This window comes from Ovis canadensis, chromosome 3 (assembly GCF_042477335.2).
Source record: "Ovis canadensis isolate MfBH-ARS-UI-01 breed Bighorn chromosome 3, ARS-UI_OviCan_v2, whole genome shotgun sequence".
Classification (NCBI taxonomy): Eukaryota; Metazoa; Chordata; class Mammalia; order Artiodactyla; family Bovidae; genus Ovis; species Ovis canadensis.
Window position 1 is genome coordinate 194,588,310 of NC_091247.1, and position 25,947 is coordinate 194,614,256.

General features: G+C 39.0%; 1 protein-coding gene across 1 annotated transcript in view; it reads left to right on the plus strand.

The window, feature by feature from the left end:
• The window catches only part of ITPR2 (inositol 1,4,5-trisphosphate receptor type 2), a 599,561-nt gene that overhangs the window by 318,164 nt on the left and 255,450 nt on the right, over positions 1 to 25,947 (plus strand). The window contains exons 35-37 of the mRNA XM_069585523.1: positions 3,425 to 3,615; positions 9,162 to 9,304; positions 14,980 to 15,088. Coding sequence (XP_069441624.1) covers positions 3,425 to 3,615; positions 9,162 to 9,304; positions 14,980 to 15,088 — 443 coding nt within the window. The remainder of the gene's footprint in view (positions 1 to 3,424; positions 3,616 to 9,161; positions 9,305 to 14,979; positions 15,089 to 25,947) is intronic.

A 25,947-nucleotide genomic window follows, 5' to 3' on the forward strand; every position in this document is an offset into this window, starting at 1 on the left:
TCTTAATCACTTCTTCTCTTCCATTGTCTCGGATGTTTCTTTCCGGAGCTTACATTTATTAGATATTTGACTTCCTGGGTGACCCTCCCTATTTCATTTTCTCTCTGTTTTGGTTTCCCCTGGACTCATTTTTATGCATAGTTATTTTATTTAATGGAGAAGGAAAGGCAACCCCCTCCAGTATTCTTGTCTGGAGAATCCCATGGACCGAGGAGCATGGTGGGCCACAGTCCAGGGGAGTTGGACATGACTGAATGACTAACACTCACACATTTTATTTAAAATATGGTCTATTATAATACTTCATCTATTATTATGAGTCTTCAAGTCTTTTCACATGAGTGAATTTTCTAGATAACAAATGCTTATTCCATTTAGCACCACAGTAATTCTAGATGTACTATTTTTTTTAACAAAGTGTTTCCATCTTTTTCATCTTCTTTATATTGTCCCTTTGACTCTTTTATGCTTTGTGTTGTGGAAGTTTCCTTGACTTTCCCAGTTATTAAAGTATTAGTTAGTTGCTCCGTCGTGTCTGACTTTTTGCAACCCCGTGGACTGTAGCATGCCAGGCTACTGTGTCCATGGAATTTTCCAGGCAAGAATATTGCAGTGGATAGCCATTTCATTCTCTAGGGGATCTTTCCAACTCAGGGATCAAACCTGGGTCTCCTGCACTGCAGGCAGATTCTTTACCACCTTAGTCACCAGGGGGTCCTTATTCCTATCTTTTTCAGCCAATTTTGAAATTTCTTTTGTACAATCTGTGCAGTCATTTTAATTTCCAAGATTGCTTTCTTATTTTTATTTTCTATTTTTTTGAAGGTGATGTGTGCTCACAGTTTCTGAGGACAATAATTAGAATTATTTGAATTTTTTTTGTGTGCTTCCCTGTGTTTATTTTAATTAGTTTTTATTGGAGTATTATTGCTTTACAGTGTCGTGTAAGTTTCTACTGTACAGCAGAGTGAATCAGCTGTACGTATATAAATGCCCTCTCTTTTTTGAATTTCCTTTCCATTTAGGTCACCAGAGAGCCCTGAGTAGAGTTCCCTGAGCTGCACAGTCGGTTCTCATTAGATAGTCTGTTTTATTCCTAGAAGTGCATACGTGTCAATCCCAGTCTCACAGTTCATCTTACTCCCTTTCCCATTTGGTGTCTGTACGTTTGTTCTCTACATCTGTGCCTCTATTTCTGCTTTACAAACAAGATCATCTGTACCATTTTCTAGATTCCACATATACACATTAATATGTGATATTTGTTTTTCTCTTCTCACCAGTTTTCTCTAGTGCACAGGCTCTAGGCGAGCAGGCTCAGTAGTTGTGGCCATGGGCTTAATTGCTCCAAGTCATGTGGAATCTTCCTGGACCAGGGATCAAACTGGTGTCCTCCACACTGCAAGGCAGGCCCTTAACCAATGGACAGTCAGGGAAGTCCCAGGGCTATTCTAATGTTCTTGCTTTTCCCTGTGATTCGTGGTGGTATGTCATATTTACAAAGATCTATAAATGACCTGCACGGGCTTCCACTGCAGTTTTGAGAGTCTGTTTCTCTACTAGCTTTCTCATGTAAATGACAAGGCTTACCCTGAATTCTGGGTGAGGGAAGAATACAGAAGTGGGTAGCCATTCCTTTCTCCAAGATAACTTCCTCACTCAGGAAATGAACCTGGGTATCCTGCATTATAGGCAGATTCTTTACCATCTCACCCACCAGGGAAGCCCCCCCAAAATGATACACAGGCTTTCTTGTAGTGTATGTGTGTGTGTGTGTGTGTGTGTGTGTGTGTGAGAGAGAGAGAGAGAGAGAGAGAGAGAGAGAGAGAGAGAGAGAGAGAGAGAACAACCTGGAAGTACTAACAAGTGTTAAAATCAGAAGGTTTTTCCCCATGGGTTGAAATCTTTGATATATTTTCTCTTTTTACTGGTGTTAAAAACCTCCCTCTCCCCTGCATTCTTCTTCTTATTTGATCAGGATCTTTGGAGTTACTTCCAACCCTATTCAGCTTCTCTGTCAATCCCTAACGCCTTCATTTGGCATCCTTTCAGGCACGTATTCTTGTTTCTTGAGAGAACATTTCTGCATTTCTCTAACTTTATCCTCTGGGCAAAAGCCTCTGCTGCTTGTCACTCTGTTTATGCTCCTCAGAGAGAGGAGGGCTTGAACTTCAGCTATTCACATGTTGTTCTTTCTGGAGTTGCCAGCTGACTATCCCACCTCCCATGTCCACTCTATGTATTGTTTGGCTGGGAATCTAGGAAGGCCTGTTCTAACTCTAATCTCTTGCAGAGCAATTTCTTCTCTTCTTTCTCTGATGGACCAATCTCATCTTCATTCTGCTTGCAAAAATACCTCAACGTTTCTGTATTTTTTTTGGCAAGCAATCTTGTTTTTCAATATTGTGGTATGAAATGAAAGTGAAAGTGTCAGTCATGTCTGACTCTTTGCGACCCCATGGACTGTAGCCCACCAGATTCCTCTGTCCATGGAATTCTCCAAGCAAGAATATTGGAGTGGGTAGCCATTACCTTCTCCAGGGGATCTTCCCAACCCAGGGATTCAACCTGAGTGTCCTCCATTGCAGGGAGATTCTTTACCATCTGAGCCACCCAGGAAAAACTATGTCTATTAAAATATAAATTTCAGTGGATCTTGGAAAGAAGAACATGTACTGTGTACTATTTTCCAATGCATATTTTCTCATACTTCTCAATTTTTTTATTTCTTGTCTCAGTTGTTTTACCATATGCAGTTTTGTGCATTTTACATGTGTGTGCATACACATATACACAAGAATTATATTTATAAAATGGACTGGCAGGATTTCGTCATATATTTTCTGTCTGCTTTTTAATTGTCTTCTGCATCTAGGAAGGTACAAATATATATGACTGTTACACAGAGTTTTCCCATATTGATGCTGTATAAAGTATACTTTAAACATTAACCATCAAGAAATTGAATAAGCTCTTGAATGTTTAATGAGTCTGTTTTAATCATTGGTCTTAAGAACTGAGACACTTTCAAGTTAAACACTTTTGTAGTTGTGTAAAATAATTTAATGGCAGAACTTGAAGGTTTGATAGTTTTCTTTTTTTCCCCATTTCATTGAGATATAATTGGCATATAATATTGTCATTGATACATGTATATATTGTGAAATGATTACTACAATAAATTTAGTTAACAATCTGACAGTCATAATTTTTTTTTTCTTATAATGGGAACATTTAAGATCTACTCTCTTAGGAACTTTCAAATATGCGCTATAGTATGGCTAACTATAATCACCATATTTACATTACATGTCAGAATTTGTCTATTTTTTTCTTTTGTATTTGTTCTATCTGAATTGTTTTGATACCAGGCAAGTAACTTTAGTCAAATTAAGAGGAAACTGTTTAAATCTTTCTTTTTCAGCAAAGAATCGTGGAATTGCCATTCCAGTGGATTTGGACAGCCAAGTGAATACTCTTTTCATGAAGAGTCATTCAAACATGGTGCAGAGAGCGGCCATGGGCTGGAGACTATCAGCTCGCTCTGGACCACGCTTTAAGGAAGCTCTTGGAGGGCCTTCTTGGGATTACAGAAATATTATTGAAAAGTTACAGGTACAATAAGAGCATGAAATGACATTAATAGTTTCTAAATTAATATTTTAATATATGTGGCCACATAAACTATGGTTAAAACTATCAAATTCTAGTTGGGTACCAGGCTTTGCTTTCCAGTGTCCAACCAACACTATCCTTTTTAAAACATTGCTTCCAGATAGAAGTTGTTGGGAGTCTTTCTTTTTTTCTTTTTGAGTAGGTATTATTTAATGTATTCTGGTAGTGAGGTAATGGGTCTTAATATCAAAATAATAACTGTAACACATTTGGTAGAATAATTTACTGTAAAGACCCATGTAATAAATATTTTACAACCTTGCTTCAGTTCATGTCTCAATATCTTTTTATATTTCTTTGATGAGAATGGTGTGAGCACCTTTACTCCCAAATTATTTGCATAGTATCCCACTTCTGTGTTTGGCCTGGACATTCTGGGACACTGAGTAAAGAGAGGCATTATATTAATCTACCCGGACTGCCATCATGAAATACCACAGCCTGGGTGGTTTAACCAACAGAAATGTCTTTCTCACAGCTCTGGAGCTAGAAATTCAAGATCGAGGCGCTGGCAGGTTTGTTTTCTTCTGAGGTCTTTCTCCTTGGCTCACAGGTGGCATGCTCGTCTCCGTGTCCTCATGTGGTCTTCCCTCTGTGGACATACACTTCTTTGTCCTAATTGCTTCTTGTAAGGCCCCTGGTCATTTCGAAGTAGAGCCCATCCATATGAATTCATTTTACTTGAATTACCCCTTTAAAGGCCCTGACTCCAAATACAGTCACATCCTGAAGCATCGCTGTGTATGTGCTGTGTGCTCAGCCACTCAGTCGTGTCCGTCTTTGCGGCCCCGTGGGCTGTAGCCCTGCCAGGCTCCTCTGCCCATGGAATTCCCCAGGCAAGAATACTGGAGTGGGTTGCCATTCCCTTCTTCAGGGGATCTTCCTGGCGCAGGGATTGAACCCACATCTCTTGCATCTCCTATATTGTCAGGTGGATTTTTTTTTTTTTTTTACTGCTAACACCATCTGGGAAGCTTCAAAGCACCAGGATTAGGGCTTTATCGTATGAATTTTGAGAGGGACACAATTCGGCCCATAGAAGATACCTTCCCACTCACATAACCAGTGAAAGATTTCATGGCACAAACTGAAGTATGGTTTGAGGAAAGTTTTTGGCATGGAGAATGGTCACAACATGAACTGGAATAAATGTTATAAGAGGTAATGAGTAGATTACTTGGTGAAGATTCAGTTTTAATAGATGAATGTAGTCGCCCCCATTTGACACAACTAGAGAAAGCCCGTGCACAGCAATGAAGACCCAGCACAGCCAAAAATAACTAACTAACTAAATAAAATTATTAAAAAAATGAAGGCAGGGTCAACAGACCTGGTGGTTCTTAGATGGAGATAGAGAGGGAGCATGAGGGACATTGAAGAGGCATGATGATTGGAGACTAGGTGACATTGTAGTCCCTAGACTGTCAGAAGGAAGGAGAGAATACAGTAAAAGGATCTTGGCTGTGCTCATTGAACACACAGTGAATAGATTTACTAGCTACTGAATGTATTGGAAGCTAGGTCTATATTAGGAGGTAATAGTTGGGTGGTGTTGCTAAAAAAAAGAGTATAGTGATAGGAAAAACAAATAACATTTTTTAGGCTAAATAAATTAGCCTAAAAGTTGCAGAATGGCCAAATAAAATGAGGGAAAAAAGGCACAGTCAGAAAGGAGGTAAGCATGTTTATGAGAGACAGGGGAGCAGACATTTCAGGGGAGAGATTGTCATGTCAACCAGCATAAAGAGGGCATGCTTTCAACTTATTTTAGCATAGTCAGTGGCAATCATTTAATAAATATATATTTGATGAATACTCTGTACCAGCCACTGTGTTAAGTACTGGAGATAGAACCATGAGGTCTGTATCCTCATGGAAAATGCATTGTAACCCATTAAGTAAATGATATAATGTTAGATAATTAAAACTTCTGTGAGTAAATCATGATAACAGTTTGATGGAGCATCACTGGGAGAGAGATCCTGTAGTGAGGGAGTGCTTCTCCATCGAGAAGACGTTGACACCCAAATGAGGAGGAAGAGTCTATTCAAAGAGAGCTTTATGGGAAAGGAAAAGTAAATGCAGTGATGCTTTGGCAGGAATGAGGTTGGGGATTTGAGAAACCAAGAGAATCCCATTAGGGCAGATGTGAGCAAAGGAAGAGAGTATTACGAAATAAGGAGCCAAATCACGTAGAGACTGCCGTGCATGATAAAGTGTTTGGCTTTATTCTAAATGTGATGGAAAATCACTGGGGATTTTTAGCAGAAAATAGGCATGATTCGGTTTACCTTTAAAAAAACACTGTGGATTTTGAGTGGTGAATTGACTATCGGGTCCAGACAGAAGCAATGAGTCTAGTTCACCAGTTATTGCATTAATTCAGGTAAAAGTAATGGTGGCTTGGCTTAAGGGGGTAGTGATAGCGATGAAGATAATAAATTTTGGATATAGTTGGTCCTAGAGCCACTGGGGCTTGGTGGATGGATGGGAGAGTTGTGGATTGTTGGAAAGAGAAATCAAGGATGAGCCTTGGTATAACATGATTAGATCATTTGCTAAGGTAAGGAAGGATGGGAGAGCTGGAATCCAAAGATTCTGTATGGAGAATCTTAAGTGTGAGATGCCTATGTCAGTATCTATATGGATGTGTCAAACAGACAGATGGATGTATGGGTCTGCGGTGGTTTGGAAAGATATCAATGCAGGAAATATAATTGTGGGAATTTTCAGCATACATATGATGTCAAAACCATGCAATTTCATGAGGTTCCTCACAGACACTGTAGATATAGAAGAGAAAGGACCAGGAATTTGGTAAAGGACTAGTCAGGACATAGATGAAAAACAAGGAAAAAAGTGATGTTACAGAACCAAGAGTAGAAAGTGTTTGACGAATCAGAAACAGTGTGTAAAATGCTTAGGTAAGATGAGGACAGAAAAGTAACCACTGAATTTGGCAACATGGTGATGATTGCTGCTGCTGCTAAGTCACTTCAGTCGTGTCTGACTCTGTGAGACCCCAGAGACAACAGCCCACCAGGCTCCCCTGTCCCTGGGATTCTCCAGGTGATGATTGCAGCTAACTGGTATTCAATGATTACTACATTAAGGAGTGGCCAGTACATGTTAGAGGCTGTTTTTTCTTTTTTAGCTTTTTAAGCCATTTTTAAAATGAAGCATAGTTAATTTGGGGGGTAATGAGAGATTCCCTGGTGGCTCAGACAGTAAAGAATCTGCCTGCAATGCAGGAGAACCGGTTTCCATCCCTGGGTCCGGAAGATCCCCTGGAGAAGGGAATGGCAACCCACCTGGGTATTCTTGCCTGGAGAGTTCCATGGACAGAGGGGTCTGTTGGGCTGCAGTCCATGGGGTCCCAAAGAGCTAGCTGGACATGATTAAGCAACTATTTCACATAGTTAATTTGCAGTGTTGTATTAGCTTCAGGTGTATATCAGTGATCATTTTTCAGATTATTTTCCATTATAGATTATTACAAAACATTGTAGAGGCTATTGTATGTATTTACTTTTAATCCTCACAGCAAGCCTATGTAATTGCTAGTATCATTATCCTGGGTTTTCACATTGGGGAAAAAAATGAATTAAAGAGATTACGTAGTTGACCCATGATTGAAATAGGAGATAAAGTCTGACATCATAGATGCCTGGACACAGTTTATTTAGAGAATGAAATGAAGTTGAGAGGTAATCTGAAAGAGAGGTATGTTATAGTGATGTTTTCTTAACTACGATAACTGTGGTCACATTTGATAACCATATTCTCTTCTCGCCTTTGTATAATATCTAGTTTCTGTGTATGTGATTTTTTTTTTCCTCCCTGGTAGTCTCTCTCAACTATTATGAGGAATTTCTCAGAAAACTTATTTAGTAATTGAAGGAGAAATTATCACTTTTTCTAAAAGGGAAGGAAAGAGTTAAAAACAAAAGTTAACTCCTGAAATCTAGTCATAAGGAATCAAGAGACTACCAGGAAGAAAATAACTTAGAAATATATGTTGAGAGTAACAATAAGCAATTGGCAGTCAGTTTTCTGCTTAAGAGAATAAAACCACAGTTATGAGCAAATAAAGTATTGCTTTATGTGAGTGTTGGTTTTTTTTTTTCAGTTTGTTTTCTTAGTTAATTTTAAAACAAAAAGGGGAGGCTTTCATCATTAAATAATGTTCAATAAATTATCATTGCTTATAGTTAATTTAAGCAACATGTCAGTTGACTGCTTTCAGCTATAATTAACAGAGAAAAGTGGCTTAAATAATAAAAAATATATCTTTTCACACACAAGAAGTCTGAAACTAGGGCTCTTCCTGAGGTGTTTAATTCAGTAGCTTTATTGGTTGGGGTCTCAACCACCATTAGTCTGTGGACTTTCAGCGTAAGGCTGGTCTTCAAAGGTCCTTTGAGGGCTGCCTTGTACTTTGAATTTTCACACTCTGAGGCTATCTTAGAAGCCATAGATAGTTTCTAAAGAATCTGCCCTGCCCACTCCCCAGCTCCATACACACCCTCACACTCAGCAGACTTCACTTGATGTCTCATTGGTCAAGACTGTGTCACAGAATCACACCTAACCAGTTGTTGGCAGGGGATATGGAATGACCATGACTGGCTTAATCAACCTTGACTCTAGGGGAGGCGGGCAGGGGCTCCTCTCCCTGACAATGTTGTTGCCTGACTGAGAACAAACATGGAGATTCTGTTAGCAAGGAAAGGGATGAGGAAAGACTACTGGTAGATGATCAATAGTGTCTCAAAAAGTATAATTTAAAAATACTACTGAATGTCATCAAACCCTTGTATAGTACTAATACTGCTTCAGGTAATATATCAGGGAATTTCCCCCACTGGAAAAAACTGGTCAGTTTCAGGTGACCAGTGACACACATGAAGTCTTTCTTAGCTGTTCCCTGAGCATACTCTAACTCCATTTTGATGAATACCTGTACTGTCTGTGGTTGCTCAGTTGGTAAAGAACCCGCCTGCAATGCACGGGACCCAGGTTCGATTCCTGGATCTGGAAGATCCGCTGGAGACGGGAACAGCTACCTATTCCAATATTCTGGCCTGGAGAATTCCGTGGACTGTTTATTCCATGGGGTCGCAAAGAGCTGGACATGACAGAGACTTTCACTTTCACTTTTGCACTATCTGTATTACAGTCCCAGACACTGCCGTACTTGTAGCAGTGGCTTTACTGACTTTTTATCTTTCCTGTATATTCTTAGAAATCTATAGCTACCCACTCCTCCTTTATCATATAAATGAAAAAGGAGATCCAGGAAGTATTTAGACAGAAGGCCAGCCTCTGCTTAAAGCACACGTATCCAGTGCTTTGGGAAGTAGAGTACCTCTTCTCTGAAAGTCCCACATCTCGTTTTTGGTTAGTATTCATAAGCTTGTCCTATTTTTAAAGGATGAAATCTGAGTCAGGTCTTCACATGTCTTCTCTTGTGCTTTACTCCTTAGGATGTAGTGGCCTCCTTGGAGCAACAGTTCAGCCCGATGATGCAGGCTGAATTCTCAGTGTTGGTTGATGTCTTGTACAGCCCAGAGCTGCTGTTTCCTGAGGGAAGCGATGCGAGAATAAGATGTGGCGCTTTCATGTCGAAGTAAGTGGGTTCAGCGAGATGCTGCAGGTGCTGCCGCACCGAGCCTGCCTCTGACATCCCTGTTTCCTAACACTGCTGGTGCCTCATGACAGTCCACAGAGCATGTGAAGCGTCTAAAATCCCTGCAAATGTACTTCCAAAATCATTCGTGTGATTCAGTGGAAATTTTGTTTTGGTGATTTTCAGGTTATCATATTTATTAACATTTACTGAAAATGAAATGTATCATTGGGCACAAAATATCATAAAAGAATATCTTTGTTCTGAGTCCTTTCTGTAGCTATATGGTGTGAACTTTTAAAAGATTCCAGTTTAAGGTCACTGGTTTTCCTTAAGAGAAAGAGGAGGGAAAGGGAACTAGCATTTATTGAGGTCTTACTATGTGGGCTATTGTCCTGTGTATGCTTACCCATGTATCTAATCTGTACAAATGCGCTGAGAGATTGGGCCTCATTTTAGAGATGAGAAAACTGAGGCCCAGGTGTGCTTCGGTAACCAGCTGTTAAGTCTCGACCCGGCACTCAGCCACGCTGCTTTGATGATGCTCATCTAAAGCTCTTTCATTTATGTATTTCTCTTAGCATTTTTGTGGTATTGTCAGGTCTGTTGCAGTGGGTGTGTTATCCTAGAATATTTTCATTTTAATGATAAAGGAGCAGTTCTCAAGGAAATGTAAGCAGTTGTGAGAGAAAGTTTTAGGCAGCTCCAGAAAGATGCATCTTAGTGTGGAGGACCCTTCACTGAATGATTTGTGCAAGTAATCTCATGTTGACTCAAGATGGCCAGGCAGAGGTACGTGGGCTCCTTGGGGAGAGAATCTGGATGAAGGGTCAGAAGAAGCTGCAACCCCCTTGACTGTTATTTGTCACAGCCTCTTCTGTATGGTTGAGAATATGGCTAAAACAGTCTCAAAGCCTCCTCTATTGACTGTGACATAGTGAGGCAGAAATTGAAGGATGAGTGGACACAGGAAGTGTGTTTCTTTCTTTTACCAGTTAAAGTTGGGATTTGGGGAGAGAAAAAGAGGTATGGGGTGAGAAGAACTGACTGTAGGGATCATGTTGAAGAGCAGGTGGAATTTCTCCATTATGGCCAAAATCAGGAATTCTTTACTCTTGATCACTGTATCTTAAGAAGCCTGGGAAGAGTGGGCTTGTCTGGGTACTAACCAGCCTTCTAATAAGCATTTTTAAATGAAGGTCTAGAGTGTCTGCAAACTGCTGACTGTGGAAACCACTGGAAAAAAAAGTAGAGTGTTGTCTAGTATAAAAATAGGGTCTTTGACAATATACTTTTTCTCCCATGAATATATATCAACGTATATATAACATAGGTTAAAAAGTAGGCAATAAACGTGAGATTTTTAACTCCAGGATATTCATATGATGCTATAGCTATATCCCAGAGGCCTGATGGTCTAGACAAGTGATTGGCAAATTCTGGCCCACAAGCCATTGATAATTTTTGCAACTAAAGTTTTATTGAAACACAGCCACACATACTCATTTAAGTATTGTCATCAGTGGCTACTTTCATACAGCAGAACTGACTAGTAGCCTAGTCTGCATAGCCTCCAGAGCCTAAGCTATTTCTTGTTTTGCCCTTGAGAGAAAGAGTTTGCTGATTTAGTGTCAAGAATTAGTGTCAATACGATAACTATACATGGCTATTAATATGAAAGTTTAAATTCATTACAACACAGATAAAATATTTAGTCCCTCAGTCGACATTTGCCGCTACTGGCCAACAACTAAGACAGCACAGTTATAGAATATTTCAACGATCTCAAATAAAATTCTGCTCTAGAACTTAAGGATATAGGTGTGTGAGAAGGTGATGTAAAGTAACTCAAAATGTCAAGAAAATATTGACCTGTGCTAAAGATGAAGCAAGTCTGCTGCAATATTAGGTAAATTCAAAGGAGAGAAGCAGAATGACATGAAACTGAGGCTGTATCACAGGTCCTTCATTCGGATGGAGGAAGAGAAACTCACACGTAGTTTAGTGGTTAGAGAAAGGATTTTTTATGCAGCTGTATGTGAGTGATTGTAGCATGGCTTGAGGCTCAGGGATATCTGTTTACTTTTGCAGAATTCTGGGAAGAGCCAAGAGTTTTATTTGCAAGGATATCTATTATAATAAAATTAGAATTCAACATCGTTAATTGCTGTAGGTCTTAAGTGGGCCCTCTGACTTCTCAGATGAATTTAATTATTGGAACTTTTTGAGTCAGATGAGTCTGCTGGAGAATGTCAGGGCTAACCCCCAGGAAAGGACCAGATTACACATTAGTCACATGTAGTGAGAGAGAATAGGTCATTGTAAGAATTGGCTTTTATGGTGGCTGCATGTAGTTCATTAATATCCACACTTACTCCTCCCTTATGAAGGAGAAGCTTAATGTTTCCCAAATTATGGGATGTGACTTATGAAGAGGAAACCACCGATTTGTAAAAAAGAATTGGGAAAGAATATAAAATATCAGCATGCATCTCATATAGTAAAGGTAACTTTTTGTGATCATTGTATAAATACACTCACATTCATGTATTTGTATGGCGATTTGTTTTGTGAAGCTTACTCTTTACTTAGGTACAGAAAATTTGAAAGCCAAATGATCTAATTCAACCAAACATTATTTGATAGATGAATACTTTATATAAATCCCAAGAAAGTATTCATTTATTCCTACCAATATTTTCAAATGGTTAGTGAATTGAATATTTTATCTAAAGAAGAATTAAGGAAAATAGAAATAGCCTAAGAGAGAAAAATGTCAAAAGAAATTTAGTGTCTACCAAATGATTTTCATGAGCTTCCTTGGTAGCTCAGCTGGTAAAGAATCTGCCTACAATGCAGGAGACCCTGGTTTGATTCCTGGGTCAGGAAGATCCCCTGGAAAACAGATAGGCTACCCACTCCAATATTCTTGGGCTTCCCTGGTGGCTCAGATGGTAAAGAATTTGCCCACAATGCAGGATACCTGGGTTCGATCCCTGGGTCAGGAAGATCCCCCAGAGGAGGACATAGCAACCCACTCCAGTATTCTAGCCTGGAGAATCCTCGTGGACAGAGGATCCTGGCGGGCTACAGTCCATGGGGTCGTAAAGAGTCAGACATGATTGAGCAGCTAAGGACAGCGCAGTCTGTAAGAAAAAAACTGAATAACTCTCTTTCAGAGAGGCAGGTTTTTGTTTCTTGCCAGGAGAACTTTCTACCAATAAATGTGCCTGACCACATGGACATACAGCGCCCTGCCCAGATATAACAAGTCTAAGAGGAAATCACTGTTCCTTCCCAACATGAAATAGGTGTCATTTAAAACTATCATTAGTTCAGTTCAGTTCAGTCGCTCAGTCGTGTCCGACTCTTTGCGACCCCATGAATCGCAGCACGCCAGGCCCCCCTGTCCATCACCATTGCCCACCTACTAACCCAGCTCATGCATTTTAGGCATCTGTGATCTCCCTTCCTTCTGTTTTTCTACTTCCTGTATGCCATTGTTTGCCAGGCCATGGCTATTTTATTTCTGTATTGCTTCTTATGCCCTTTCCCCATCGTGTGCCCTGTTCATCTCTTACTTGTTCTCACGCTTCCATGCCCTTGTTCCCACTGCCGTCTTTTTAACAGGTAGGCAGGATCATACAGCTCCTTTAACACAGTGGTGCTCTATTTTCTATAAATTCCAGACTCTTTAGCATAATATTCCCAGTTCTTTCTTTTCAGACTGCACTTCTTACACTCTCCTTCTCCATGTCTTTAGCTGTCAGCTGGCAGTTAGAGTATACTTATTTCCTGGACAGGACATCAGCTTTTCTGCCTCTGCTCTTTTTTCCATTCCCTTTGAAATCACTTCTCTCCACTGTTTCCTGCCAGGTGAAATCTTCATAGCTAAATGTTACATTGTTTCTGAAACCTTCTCTGGCCAGCCCTAGGCAGCTCCCCAACAAAATGTAATGGCTTTGTCCAGTTTATGACTTTTGCCTTTCTCTCTGCTCTAATTTCTTATAAGACACAGCTGTGTGTAACCTAGGACTCCCTTCATCAGTGGAGGGATGTCCTGTCTCCACAGAGTGGTGCTTCAGAATTTTGGCTCTGAAGTCAGGTTCAGTTCAGTTCAGTTCAGTCACTCAGTCATGTCCTACTCTTTGCGACCCCATGGACTGCAGCACGTCAGGCTTCCCTGTCCATCACCAGCTCCAGAGCTTGCACAAACTCATGTCCATCGAGTCAGTGATGCCATCCAACCATCTCATCCTCTGTTGTCCCCTTCTCCTCCTGTCTTCGATCTTTCCCAGCATCAGAGTCTTATCCAATGAGTCAGTTCTTTGCATGGTGGCCAAAGTATTGGTGTTTCACCTTCAGCATCAGTCCTTCCAATGAGTATTCAGGGCTGGTTTCCTTTAGGATGGACTGGTTTGATCTCCTTGCCATCCAAGGGATTCTCAAAAGTCTTCTCCAGTACCACAGTTCAAAAGCATCAATTCTTTGGTGCTCAGCTTTCTTTATAGTCCAGCTCTCACATCCATCCATGACTACTGGAAGTCAGATGGACCTGGTCTATTTCCAGATCCCACAACTTAACAATTGTGTAACCAGAGGAAAGTTGCTTTACCTCTTTGGGTCTCTGTTTTCTCATTAGCAAAATTAGCCTGTTAATAGAACCTAACATATGACTTTGGCTTGCTGTGAGGATAAGTGGAGAAAATGCATGGAAAGTGCTCATATTTCACTCTGACACTTGATAAGCACTGACTAGCCGCTATCTAGTGAAAGCTCACTTTTCCTCGGGGCACTGTCCCATAGGATTCCCGTTATGTCACTGAAATCAAATCATTCCATTATATTTCACATGGTTTTGTTTTTTTCTAGGAGGACATATCTCACGGGGTTGTTTTGAGAACCAGCTTTTTAACAACATGAGTTGTATGTGCTAAGCTATAAATTCCGATTCTCAGCATCTTATTTGATTCTGAGTTCTTGGAGATGTTATATAACTGTGACCTCAAATATTTCTCTTGACAGAACTCCACTGCAGAGGTCACCACTGTAAAATTAATTAGAATCTTTGCCAAAATTATAGCAAAAATAGTAAATGGATAGACTACCTTGAATTTACTTTTTTTTTTTTTTTTTTTTGCTTCTAATCACGAAAACTGCCAATTTCTACCAAGCCCTAGCAGTGAAAAATAGCAGTTATTATTAGTGGAAACTGGAAAGCATCCCATTAATGCTAAGGCTCCAGTGTTGTATGCTGCTATTATATAGTTAATGTGATATACTACAGGGAAAATAATATAGAATGGCATAATATAATAAAGTGTACTATGCTGCAGATATTCATATTTCTTTCCTAATAAACTTGTTTTAGTTCACGTGATAGACTTACAGATAATCAGCATTTCATTAGTCTTTTTAGAGTATTGTGTCCCACTAGAAGTATGTTAACTGAATAAACTTGAGAAGCCCTGGGGTATACTGACTATAAAGCAAAAGTTTTATAATACAAAGTTTATAAGGTTGAGTATAATTTTAAAATTTTGATGATATGTATCTAGTTTGCTTTATACTCTAAAATAATGGTGTGATTATTTCTTTCCCTCTGGTATATGATGCTATTATATTGACTTAAAGAGAAATTACTATCCTATTAAGGCTTAATGTTTTGTTTTAAGGTTGATTAATCATACAAAGAAACTGATGGAAAAAGAAGAAAAATTGTGCATTAAAATTCTTCAGACTTTACGAGAAATGCTAGAGAAGAAAGACAGCTTTGTGGAAGAGGTATTTAAAATTTTTTCTTGCTGTTTGAAAATAAAATAGAATTTCTAGAATACTGTAATGAATAAGTTACAATAGGCTATTATATGATTATTTGTATTACATATTAATAGTGTGTGTACTTAGGTGAATTAGGTGATTTGAGTTTTTATGTTATTCATCTCTTAATGTTTACTTTTGATTTGAGAAGTAACTAAGATTAGAATGGCCCAAGTATTTGGTTTATTTGTTATTATTATCTTTTGTCATGAATATATATATTTTTCTCATATAGTATCAATGTACCAAATGATCTTTCTTAAGCATTATTAAGATTTTGTACAAAGTTTTGCTGTGAATTTAAGTGGTCTGTGCATTTTGGAATATGTTGGTTTTTCATTGTACATATATGTTCATGTCATTTTCTAGAATATTATACCCAGTATTATAAAATAGTACTTTTTTAAATAAATGGAACTGTAAGTTTCTATTCTTAACTATACTAAATATTGCACAGATGATTTTCAGGGAATATCAACTTATAGATAATAATTGTCAGCCTGTTATTAAAAATGACAGCTCAGATGCTCATTAAGAGATAGCTGGCAGCATGTTTAATACCCAAGGTGATACACTTAAATATAAAATATAAATCTAATGTAGGTTTTTTTTTAGCTAGCTACCTTTACTGTTTACTTTTATGTTAGGTATCAAACATAATTTATAACATGCTCCTTAATAATTTTTGTTCTGTTTCTGTAAATATTAATTATCTGGTATCTTTAAAATTTGAAAGATTTTATTTTTATTTATGTATATGCTATCTAATTCCAAAAAGATTGTAGTGGTAGATTTTTTTTCTTAACATATTTTGGTAGAAAAGAATTGCAGTGGAGTCTTAGATATTAATAGAAGGGGGGATAGCTTCAAAATACAGCATTTGAATCAGTTGTTTGCTTCAGTTATCAAAATGACTTCTGCACTGCATTAGTTCTCATCATCCTTAAAACTGTATTTGGGAAACATTGATAAATACAGGTGGTTAATACAGTTTTAATAAATATTGCTGTACCGTAGAACTCAAGAAATATGCTTATAAGTTTGACTATATGGTATGTTCTTAAAAACAGTACATAGAGTTCCTTGGGACTTTTTGTTTCTTTCTCCTTTGGTTCTTCAAACTATTGCTGTAGATTGTTTGATATTGGCTGAAATATCAGATCCTAAAGTAGAAAAAACTGAGGTCATATGAATTATTTACAGATGCGTGAAGTTTATGATAACAGTTATTTGTGCTTAACAGAAGATAATGTGATAAGCCTTTCAATTTTATATAATAGATGATTATTGAATTACTATAAAGGAAACTAGGAAAGAAATCAGGCAAAATTTTACTGTGACTAGTCAGGAGAGTTTCAGCACATCTCCCAAACCACCGTAAAATGATTCATGCTGCTATCTGGGTCTCCTTTACACTCCTGGGGTCATCACTAACTAGTTCAGGCTTTCCTCTTCTCTTGTCTAGAAAACACCAGTGCCCAGTTCCCTGAGACCTCCTTGAAGGGAGGCAGGGCTGCTGTTTTCAGAGCTCCAAAGACACTATTCCCATCAAGTATGATGTGAATGGCACCCCCAGGACACGATCCTCAGGGAAGGGGTCAGCTGAGGCTCTTTAGGCTCATTCACTCGGGCAGCTCACACTGCCTGAGCAACTGTTAAATGGTGGCCCTAGTGTCTGGGCACTGGGGAGATGGAGACCAATGGCACAGCTTACTCAGGGCCACCACAGAGTGCATTTCACATGCTTCTGGGGTCCTGTCAGTGTCTGCAGAGATCACAAGAGCCTTTCAGGAACCTTCAGGGGCTCTGCACTGCCTGGGTATTACAGGACCCCCTCTGACCTCCCTGCCTCAACCTGCCGCATCCATTAGCCTCTAGAAACCTGTCCTTAAGGTGCCTTCAGTGTCCTTCAGGCTTTTTCAGCACTGAGCCTTCCCAATCTGGAATTGGGATTGTTAAAATACAAATAAGCCTCAATACCCCCAGTGCTATCTTTGTGAAGGAGCTAATGAGGAATACTTATCAACTGTTTTTGCCAAAAGTGATACTTTCTTAATAGAATTAACAAAATACTATGTGCCTCTCTCTGTTTTTTTTAATTAATTAATTTTTTATTGAAGGGTAATTGCTTTACAGAACTTTGTTGTTTTCTGTCAAACCTCAACATGAAACAGCCATAGATACACATGTATCCCCTCCTTTTTGAAACTCCCTCCAATCTCCCTCCCCACCTCACCCCTCTAGGTTGATACAGAGCCCCTGTTTGAGTTTCCTGAGCCAGATAGCAAATTCCCGTTGGCTATCTATTTTACCTATGGTAATGTAAGTTTCCATGTTACTCTGCCCATACATCTCACCCTCTCCCCATGTCCATAAGTCTGTTCTCTATGTCTGTTTCTCCATTGTTGCTCTGTAAATTACAAAGTCTTCATTTTCTAGATTCTGTATATATGCGTTAGAATATGATATTTGCCTTTCTCTTTCTGACTTACTTCACTCTGTATAATAGGTTCTAGGTTCATCCACCTCATTAGAACTGACTCAGATTCTTTCCTCTTTATGGCTGAGTAATATTCCGTTATGTATATGTACCGCAACTTCTTTATCCATTCATCTGTCGACGGACATCCAGGTTGCTTCCATGGTGCCTCTCTTTTTAAGACATTGTATCTGGGTATGTAGTCCAAGCTGGTTTATAGATGATGTCACTGAGACCCAGAGGGGTAGTGTGATTTACCCAAGGTCACACAGCAGGGCCAGAACCGGAAACAGCCAAAACCAGGGCTCCTTCCTCTCTGCTTAATCTTATTTATCAGATCACAGACAACTTTTACAAATGATGTATATCATTAGTAAGAAAGATTAGTATATTTTGTCCAACATGTTTGGGGGGGGGGGCTGGATTTAAAGTCATAAGCAGACAGAATATAGTAGAATGTAATATCCAAAATAGATAAAAGTTTAGCAACCTAGAATTAAACATTAAGGAATATGGAAATGTAGTCATTAACTTAGAAAAACCTAAAAGAGACTTACATAAATATCATTTCTTAATTTCTGTGTCTATTAAAGATGGAATAAGAAAACTATAGCTGAAAGAATTCTAGATCCTAGTCAACGTTTTAATTCTAAATGTTGTAGAGTGAGAAGCACTTCTACTAGTGGAAGGAGAAGACTTTTCTCCCTATATGAAATTTTTAGAAAGCATATTAGATCTAGAATGATTCAGATACCTCTGCTGGGAAAGAGACAGCAGTGGACGATCTCTGCATGTTGTCAGTTGGCCCATGTTACATGGCTGGTGCTCCCTTTTCTGTGCCAGTGGAGGGGACCTAAAGGACCCACCAGTCTGGATGAAATGGCCTTGGGTAACAGATTCAGAAGCTGGTCAAATCCATTAGTTTACAACTTACTGTGTATTTTCAGGAAAAATCCTGATTATCTGTCCTGGATAACAGGTGGTTGTGTTTTTGTTACTATGTTAGTTTCCTACTTGTTATTGCTGTTCAGTCAAAGTTATGTCTGACTCTGCAACCCCATGAACTGCAACATGCCAGGCTTCCCTGTCCATCACTATCTCCTGGAGTTTTCTCAAATTCATGTTCACTGAGTCAGTGATTCCATCAACCATCTCATCCTCTGTTGTCCCCTTCTCCTCTTTCCCTCAGTCTTTCCCAGTATCAGGGTCTTTTCCAGTGAGTCAGCTCTTCACATCAGATGGCTGAAGTTTTGGAGCTTCAGCATCAGTCCTTCTGATGAATATTCAGAGTTGATTTCCTTTAGCATTGGCTGGTTTGATCTTTTTGCTGTCCAAGGGACTCTCAAGAATCTTCTCAATCACCACAGTTCGAAAGCATCAATTCGGTGCTCAATCTTGTTTATGGTCCAACTCTCACATCCATATATGACTACTACAAAAGCCATAGTTTTGACTATATGGACTTTTGTTGGCAAGGTGATGTCTCTGCTTTTTAATATACTGTCTAGGTTTGTCATAGCTTTTTTCCAAGGAGCAAACATCTTTTAATTTCATGGCTGCAGTCGCTGTCCGCAGTGGCTTATGGCCCAAGAAAAGAAAATCTGTCACTGTTTCCACTTTTTCCCCTTCTATTTGACATGAAGTGATAGGACCAGATGCCGTGATCTTTGTTTTTTGAATGTTGAGTTTTAAGCCAGCTTTTCACTCTTCTCTTTCATCCTCATCAAGTGGCTCATTAGTTTACAGCCCACATGTTTATTATTTTACAGTTTTGGAGGTTGAAGTTTAAAATCAAAATGTCAATTGAATTCTTTCTGGAGGTTCCAGGAGACAATTCATTTTATTTGCCATTTTTTAGCTTCTAGGGGCCTCCTGCACTCCTTGTCTCATGGCTTCTCCTTCTGTCTTCAAAGCCAGCAGCTGTAGTGTCTTCAACACCCTCACCCCTGGCCTTATTTCTTTCTCTCTCTCTCTCTCTCTCTCTCTCTCACACACACACACACACACAGACATACACACAGAGAAAGACTCCATTGTTATACCCCCCACTCTTATTCTTGCCCTCCTGCCTTCCTCTTATAAGGACATTGTGATTACATTGGAACCAGCTAGATAATCTTGTGTAATCTTCCCATCGCAAGATCCTTAACTTAATCACACCTGCAAAATTCCTTTACCAAGTAAGGTGACAGTCCCAGGTTTTTGTTGCTAGGGCATAGACATCTTTGGGAGGGCCATTACCCAATCTATCACAATGATCTTTTTACTGGAGAGCTTACCTATGGCTGATTAAAATGTAGGACAGTTTAAGTGTGGATGAATATGACAAAAATTGCTTTGAATTTCTAGCATTTTGCTGGTTTCAAAGTACTGTAAAATATTTTGCTACCTTGCAGCAGTTCTAGGAAGTATATAGAACAGGAAGCAGTACGTCCAGGTTTGTACTGTGGAGAGACTCAGAGAACTGACTTGCAATGTCACATAGTTTACCTAGTACCTGGCTTCCTGACAGCAGCTGGGTGTCTACTGTCTGTATATTGAAGCCCTCCCGAGAGATCTCCCAGAATTAAATCAAAACAGAAAACTCACACCAGGGTTTTTCACACTAGCCATCTTAATGTTGCTCCACATCCCTGGTCGCTCAGTAGTAAAGAACCCGTCTGCCAATGCAGGAGACTGGAGTTCGATCCCTGGGTTGGGAAGATGCCCTGGAGAAGGAAATGGCAGCCCACTCCAGTATTCTTACCTGGGAAATCCCATGGACAGAGGAGTCTGGTGGGCTCTGGTCTGTGGGGTTGCAAAAGAGTCAGAAACAATTTTACAACTAAACAACAGTAACATCATAATGTTACATTTGAGACTTCATTAATTTAAATTTAATACCATAAAAGGAAATCTCCATTTTCATTTTTGCTTCTTTTGTCTCTGGTACTAGAAGTGTGTGTGTCTGTGTGTGTGCATAGGGGTGAAAATTTAAAAATAGAGCAGTGAAGTAAATTTGCTTCATGGTTGAAACAGATGTCTTTAAAGCAATTTTGGACTTCGAGACCATAGTTTTCTGATTTTATTAGTCCTCTCTGTATGAAATATTAAGGAAAAATTCATGTAACTACATTTTTCTGGTATTTAATTGATTTTTTAAATGTATTCAATTTATAATCCCTTTGATCATAGCTCCTAAATTAATTTTACTTAATATTTTTCCTTGCTTTATGTTCCTTTGTGCCAAAGGCTGAGAGAGAAGATGTGGGTGGTAATATCCTGAAGATTTCAAATAGAATAATACAAGTAAATGAAAATTTAATTTTCTATTAGGCAAGCCTCTGTGAAACCCACTGATCATCTGTGTACCATTTGTTACAAGTGACAATGCTTATTTTTATTGAAGGTTAAAACATGAAAGTTGTATATTAAAATCCCTGAAGTAGGGAGTTAGCTGAGTTTTATAGAAATTTTATAAAGTTTTATTTGTTTAGGCGATTCTGGTAGAAAAGCAAAAAGTTACAAAGGATATATATAAGTACCCTGAAAGCTCAGGGTTCCTTTGCGATGGGTTCCATTTGAAAGGATCCTTTTAGGTAACAACAGCAGGCATGTTTCTTTGCACTTCAAAAAATATGTGTGTTGGAAAATGTGTGTAGGGAAAGAGAAGAGAAGAAATGTTTTTTAAAATGTCTTGAAGGCAGTGTGATTTCTAATATTCCCCATCCTCAGTGCCATGTTTTTCTACTCTTATTTCTGTGGAAGTGGAAGTGTTAGTCACTGAGTCATGTTTAGCTCTTTGCGACCCCGTAGACTGTGTCCCACCAGGCTCCTCTGTCTGTGGAATTGTCCAAGCAGGAATACTGGAGTGGGTAGCCATTTTTTTCTCTAGGGGATCTTCCCAACCCAGGGATCAAACCTGGGTCTCTTTCATCGCAGGCAGATTTTTTTACCATCTGAGCCACCAGAGAAGCCCTTTTATTTCTGTGACTCCACCACAAAATAGAAATACCTATTAGGATGTGTGTGCTTTTGAACAGCAAAGTTTAATTTAGCACTGCACCTGAGTTTTGTGTACTTCAAGGTGTTATAGGTCCAGGTCTGAGTAAGGTTTACCTGAGGTGGTCAGGAGATAGAGCTGTACGGGTTGGATGGAGGTGGATGGTCGGGATGCTGAGCAGGAAATAGTAAAAACTGTGTTCAGAGGATTGGTTTGGCTTGAAGGACTTGTTTTTTTTTTTGGTCAGTTTTCTTCATCTTATGCTCTTCAGTATATATTTTCATTAAGATTTATAGACCATTAGAGATTATTTCTCTCATAAAAGGGAGAAATATATAAATAATAAATAGTAAAGATGTTTATAAGATCTGATCCTGAATGTCTAAAATTCATAGCTTCTGTCCTGTAGAATTGGAAAAGATAAGGAGCCTTGAAAATATCCCCTGATAGCCTGTGGATCTGGTGATTTACAGTCTGTTTCCTTGTAGTCAAAGAAATTGACCTATTTAGAATGCCAATCATAATTTCCTCTGTGAGTATATTCATATCCACTTGTAAGTTTTACTGACAGTACAAAAAATCTACAGGACAACAAAGATGTTTAGTCAAGTTCAATAGACTTCAATTTTTCAGGTTTGAAATGCTATATATTCTTGGAATATTTTTGCAAAGGGATCTAGAAACCACTTCTACTCTGGTGTGGTTTTATATGCTTGTTTTTATAAAGTGATGATTGCTAGCATTTATTTGGGAGCTCACTAAAAATCAGATACTGTTCCTGATCCTTTGTGTGTATTATCTCATTTAATCTTTAACTCTTTGTCATCCATAGTATTCAGTATTTTATCTCTCTTTAATAAATAAAAAATAGTGAACCCATGGACTATAACCCCCCAGGTTCCTCTGTCCATAGAATTCTCCAGGCAAGAATACTAGAGTGGTAGTCATTCCCTTCTCCAGGGGATCTTCCCAACCCAGGGATCGAACCCAGGTCTCCTGCCTTGCAGGCAGACTCTTTATCATCTGAGCCACTAGGGAAACCTTATTAAAAAATCAGATATTATTCCTGACCCTTCGTATGTATTATCTTATTTAATCTTTAACTCTTTGTCATCGGACTTCCCTGGTGGCTCAGTTGGTTAAAGATCTGCCTGCAATGTCGGAGACCCAGGTTTGATCCCTGGGTCAGGAAGGTCCCCTGGAGAAGGGCATGGCAACTCATTCCAGTATTCTTGCCTGGAGGGCTCTGTGGAGAGAGGAGCCTGGTGAGCTACAGTCGATGGGGTCACAAAGAGCTGGACATGACTGAGCAACTAATACTTTCACTTACCTTGTCATCGGTAGTATTACACCTCTCTTACTGATGCGGAAACCAAAGTATATAGTGTGAGTAGGTGAAGAGAGCTTGTATTCCGCCCAAACATTTTGGCTTCTGAGGTCTTAACAAGATGTTAGAACCAAACAGATGATACAGTTTACAATCACAGCTCTTCTATTTTCTCAGATATTCACCTAAATAAAACGAAAAGCTTTTTAGTTTTGTTTTTGATAAAAATTTGTATGCATGTGTGCTGGAAAGCATAAAGCCTTGATTCAGTGAGCTGCTGAGGAAAGGCTTGAAGATTTTAGATGGAGCTGTTTGGGAACAATGTGATGCAAGAGCTGTGCAGATTTTTAAGATTATTTTTTACAGACCTACAGATCAATATCAGAGCTTCCCAAGTCCCACCCTGTGATCATGTCTGAGTTGCTAGTAGCCTGAGTATTATATATAAAAGTCCCAAGCAACGCTTATAAGATGACATGGTAGATAGCCTCTTGTGGAAATGTGGCATTCAACAAACAACATAGCATCTAATTGAGAGCTGTGATCTTTACGAATGCCCAGGTGGGATAGGTGATATTTACACACTGTACAATGATGACAGACAGAGCTTCTTGGTTTGAAAGTTGGTATCTGGATTGATATGGAATAAAGATCTTCAAGAAAGGATGCTTCGAGTTATTTTTAAGATACCTTCTACAGATACCTTTAACTCAAAAATTTACTGAGTTAACTAGGTTTTATTTTCTTCTTCAGCAGGAAAAAAAATTCATTGTAATTAATCTTTTGTTTCTGATTTTGAAAAGCAGCAAAAAGAATGTCAGAAAAATACCAAGGAACTTCACTCCTACATCAAATATGCAGACTTGTCAGTCCCAGCAGTAATTACATTGTTGCAAACTTATAAATTGTATCAAACTCCTCTTATTGTAAGAGTCTGCAGAATTATTCACCTTCTATGCATATGCTTATTTCACTTTTTTAGGAGGCAGATAAACAAATTATGTAGAATTGTTACCTAAAGTGCAGTGTAGCTTAATAATTGCTTTGCTAAAGAAAAATAAGTTTCAGTTTTAGCATCAGATGCATTTTGTAGAACTTTAAAAACATACATTTTAGAGGTGAGTGAAGTTTTCCCCCTATATTCTAATATTTTTTAAAGCAGTAAATGTTATAAACCTTTTGTACCACCATTCCTGTTTTGTGAAGGTGTGTGTATTGTGTTTTAACTAGGTAACTAAATGGTTGGAATATGAAACTATGTTGATGTCTCCTTACAGTAAGAGATCTGTTTTAGAAATATAATTAGTATACTCTAACCCTTTGGAGTTTTTGTTTTATATTTTTATAGGGGCAGAAAGACTTTTAGCATTAACGTGGGCACAAAGGAAGCAGTTACTTTTAGAAATTTACTCGTCAGTTGCTGGGCTGGCTTGGCCACTTGTTTTAGGCCATCAAAGTGACATGTTTATCAGATTTATTCATCACTGTACCCTTATTACAAAAATTAGAAAGTTCTGAAATACATCTTGACTTTACTCTCCCACCTAAAAATCTGACAATAACGTCACTGCCTCAATGATTTTTGAGTTAAGCTTTGATTCTGTAGAGATCAGTGACTGTAAGATCATGTTGAAAATATTATCAGTACTCCAGTTATTTGTAGTTAATGGATGTATGTGAAAAATGATATTGTGATTAAAAAATAAACGTGGGTTACATAAAAAGTTTTTAAAAAAACAAAAAGAACAAAAGAAAAAGCTAAAATTAATGTATTACTAAATTATTGTGTTATTTCCAATTACATCTAACCTAAACCCTTTTTCAGGATGCATTCCATGATTAGTTTCTTTTAACTCCATATTATTCTAGTTTATAATCATTTAATTACTTATAAAATCATCTTGGTCTTGTTACATCCTTCCTAAATCGTTTCAGTTGTGTCTGCCTCTTTGTGACCCTATGGGCTGTAGCCCACCAGGCTCCTCTGTCCTTGGGATTCTCCAGGCAAGAACGCTGGAGTGGGTTGCTATGCCCTCCTCCAGGGGATCTTCCCGACCCAGGGATTGAATCTGCATCTGCTATGTCTCCTGCACTGGTAGGCAGGTTCTTCAGTGTAGACCTTTTATTATCTTGCCATTTGAAGGATGTGTGTTGTTACTTTTAAATAAATTAGGAACTCCTTGAGGGCAGGTCTGATAGATGTGAAGAAATGCCCTGAAGACCTTTCAGAGGTTCTCTAAGGGTCTAGTTCTGTATTTATCCCCAGTCCCACTCCACATGTCCTAAGCATTGTGCTATTGAGTACAGAGATGGGTGATCTTATTCCCTGCAGTGTTCCCTGTGGTGCACAATCATTGCTCAGTGTTTGTGAACTGACATTTATACACAGTAGAAATAAATGTTAGTGACTGTCTGCTTGTACAACACATTGCCCTTCACTAGTCATATCCAAGAAGTGGGTTCTAGAAGTATCACTTCACACTCTAATTTGCATCTCTTTGTCACCCAGGAAGGTTTCTTGGTACTTGACACACCTGCAGAGTTGGGCCAGCTGCAAGGAGATCTCCATACATTCTTGAGGGCTGGTGAAGCAGATTAACTTGTAGCAAAGGCTTTGTCTGATGTGCCCTGTGGTGTTTGCTTGTGGTCTGCCTTGGAAGGGGAAGAAGTGGGGGATCCGCGGACATGGTAACATGGGTGCTCAGCTCAGGGAAGCTGCTGCAGAGGGATGACGGGATCTGAAGGCATGCAGGTGGGAGGAAGGATCCAGCCCCTGGGCTTTGCTCTCGGGAAGGGCCCCCTTCCCCTGAGAAGGAATTCGAGAACAAGTAGGGAACTCAGGCCACACAAGAAGTGGGAAGAGCCCACTGCAGAACCAAGAACCTGAGAACAATTCGGGCTCTGGAGAGAGGCTGAGACCCAGTCAGCTGAACTGATCACTGCACTTGTCCAGTTAACTAGTGTTACTAGCTGCCGTTGTTGTTTAGTTGCTAAGTTGTGTCTGACTGTTTTGTGACCCCCTGAACTGTAGCCCA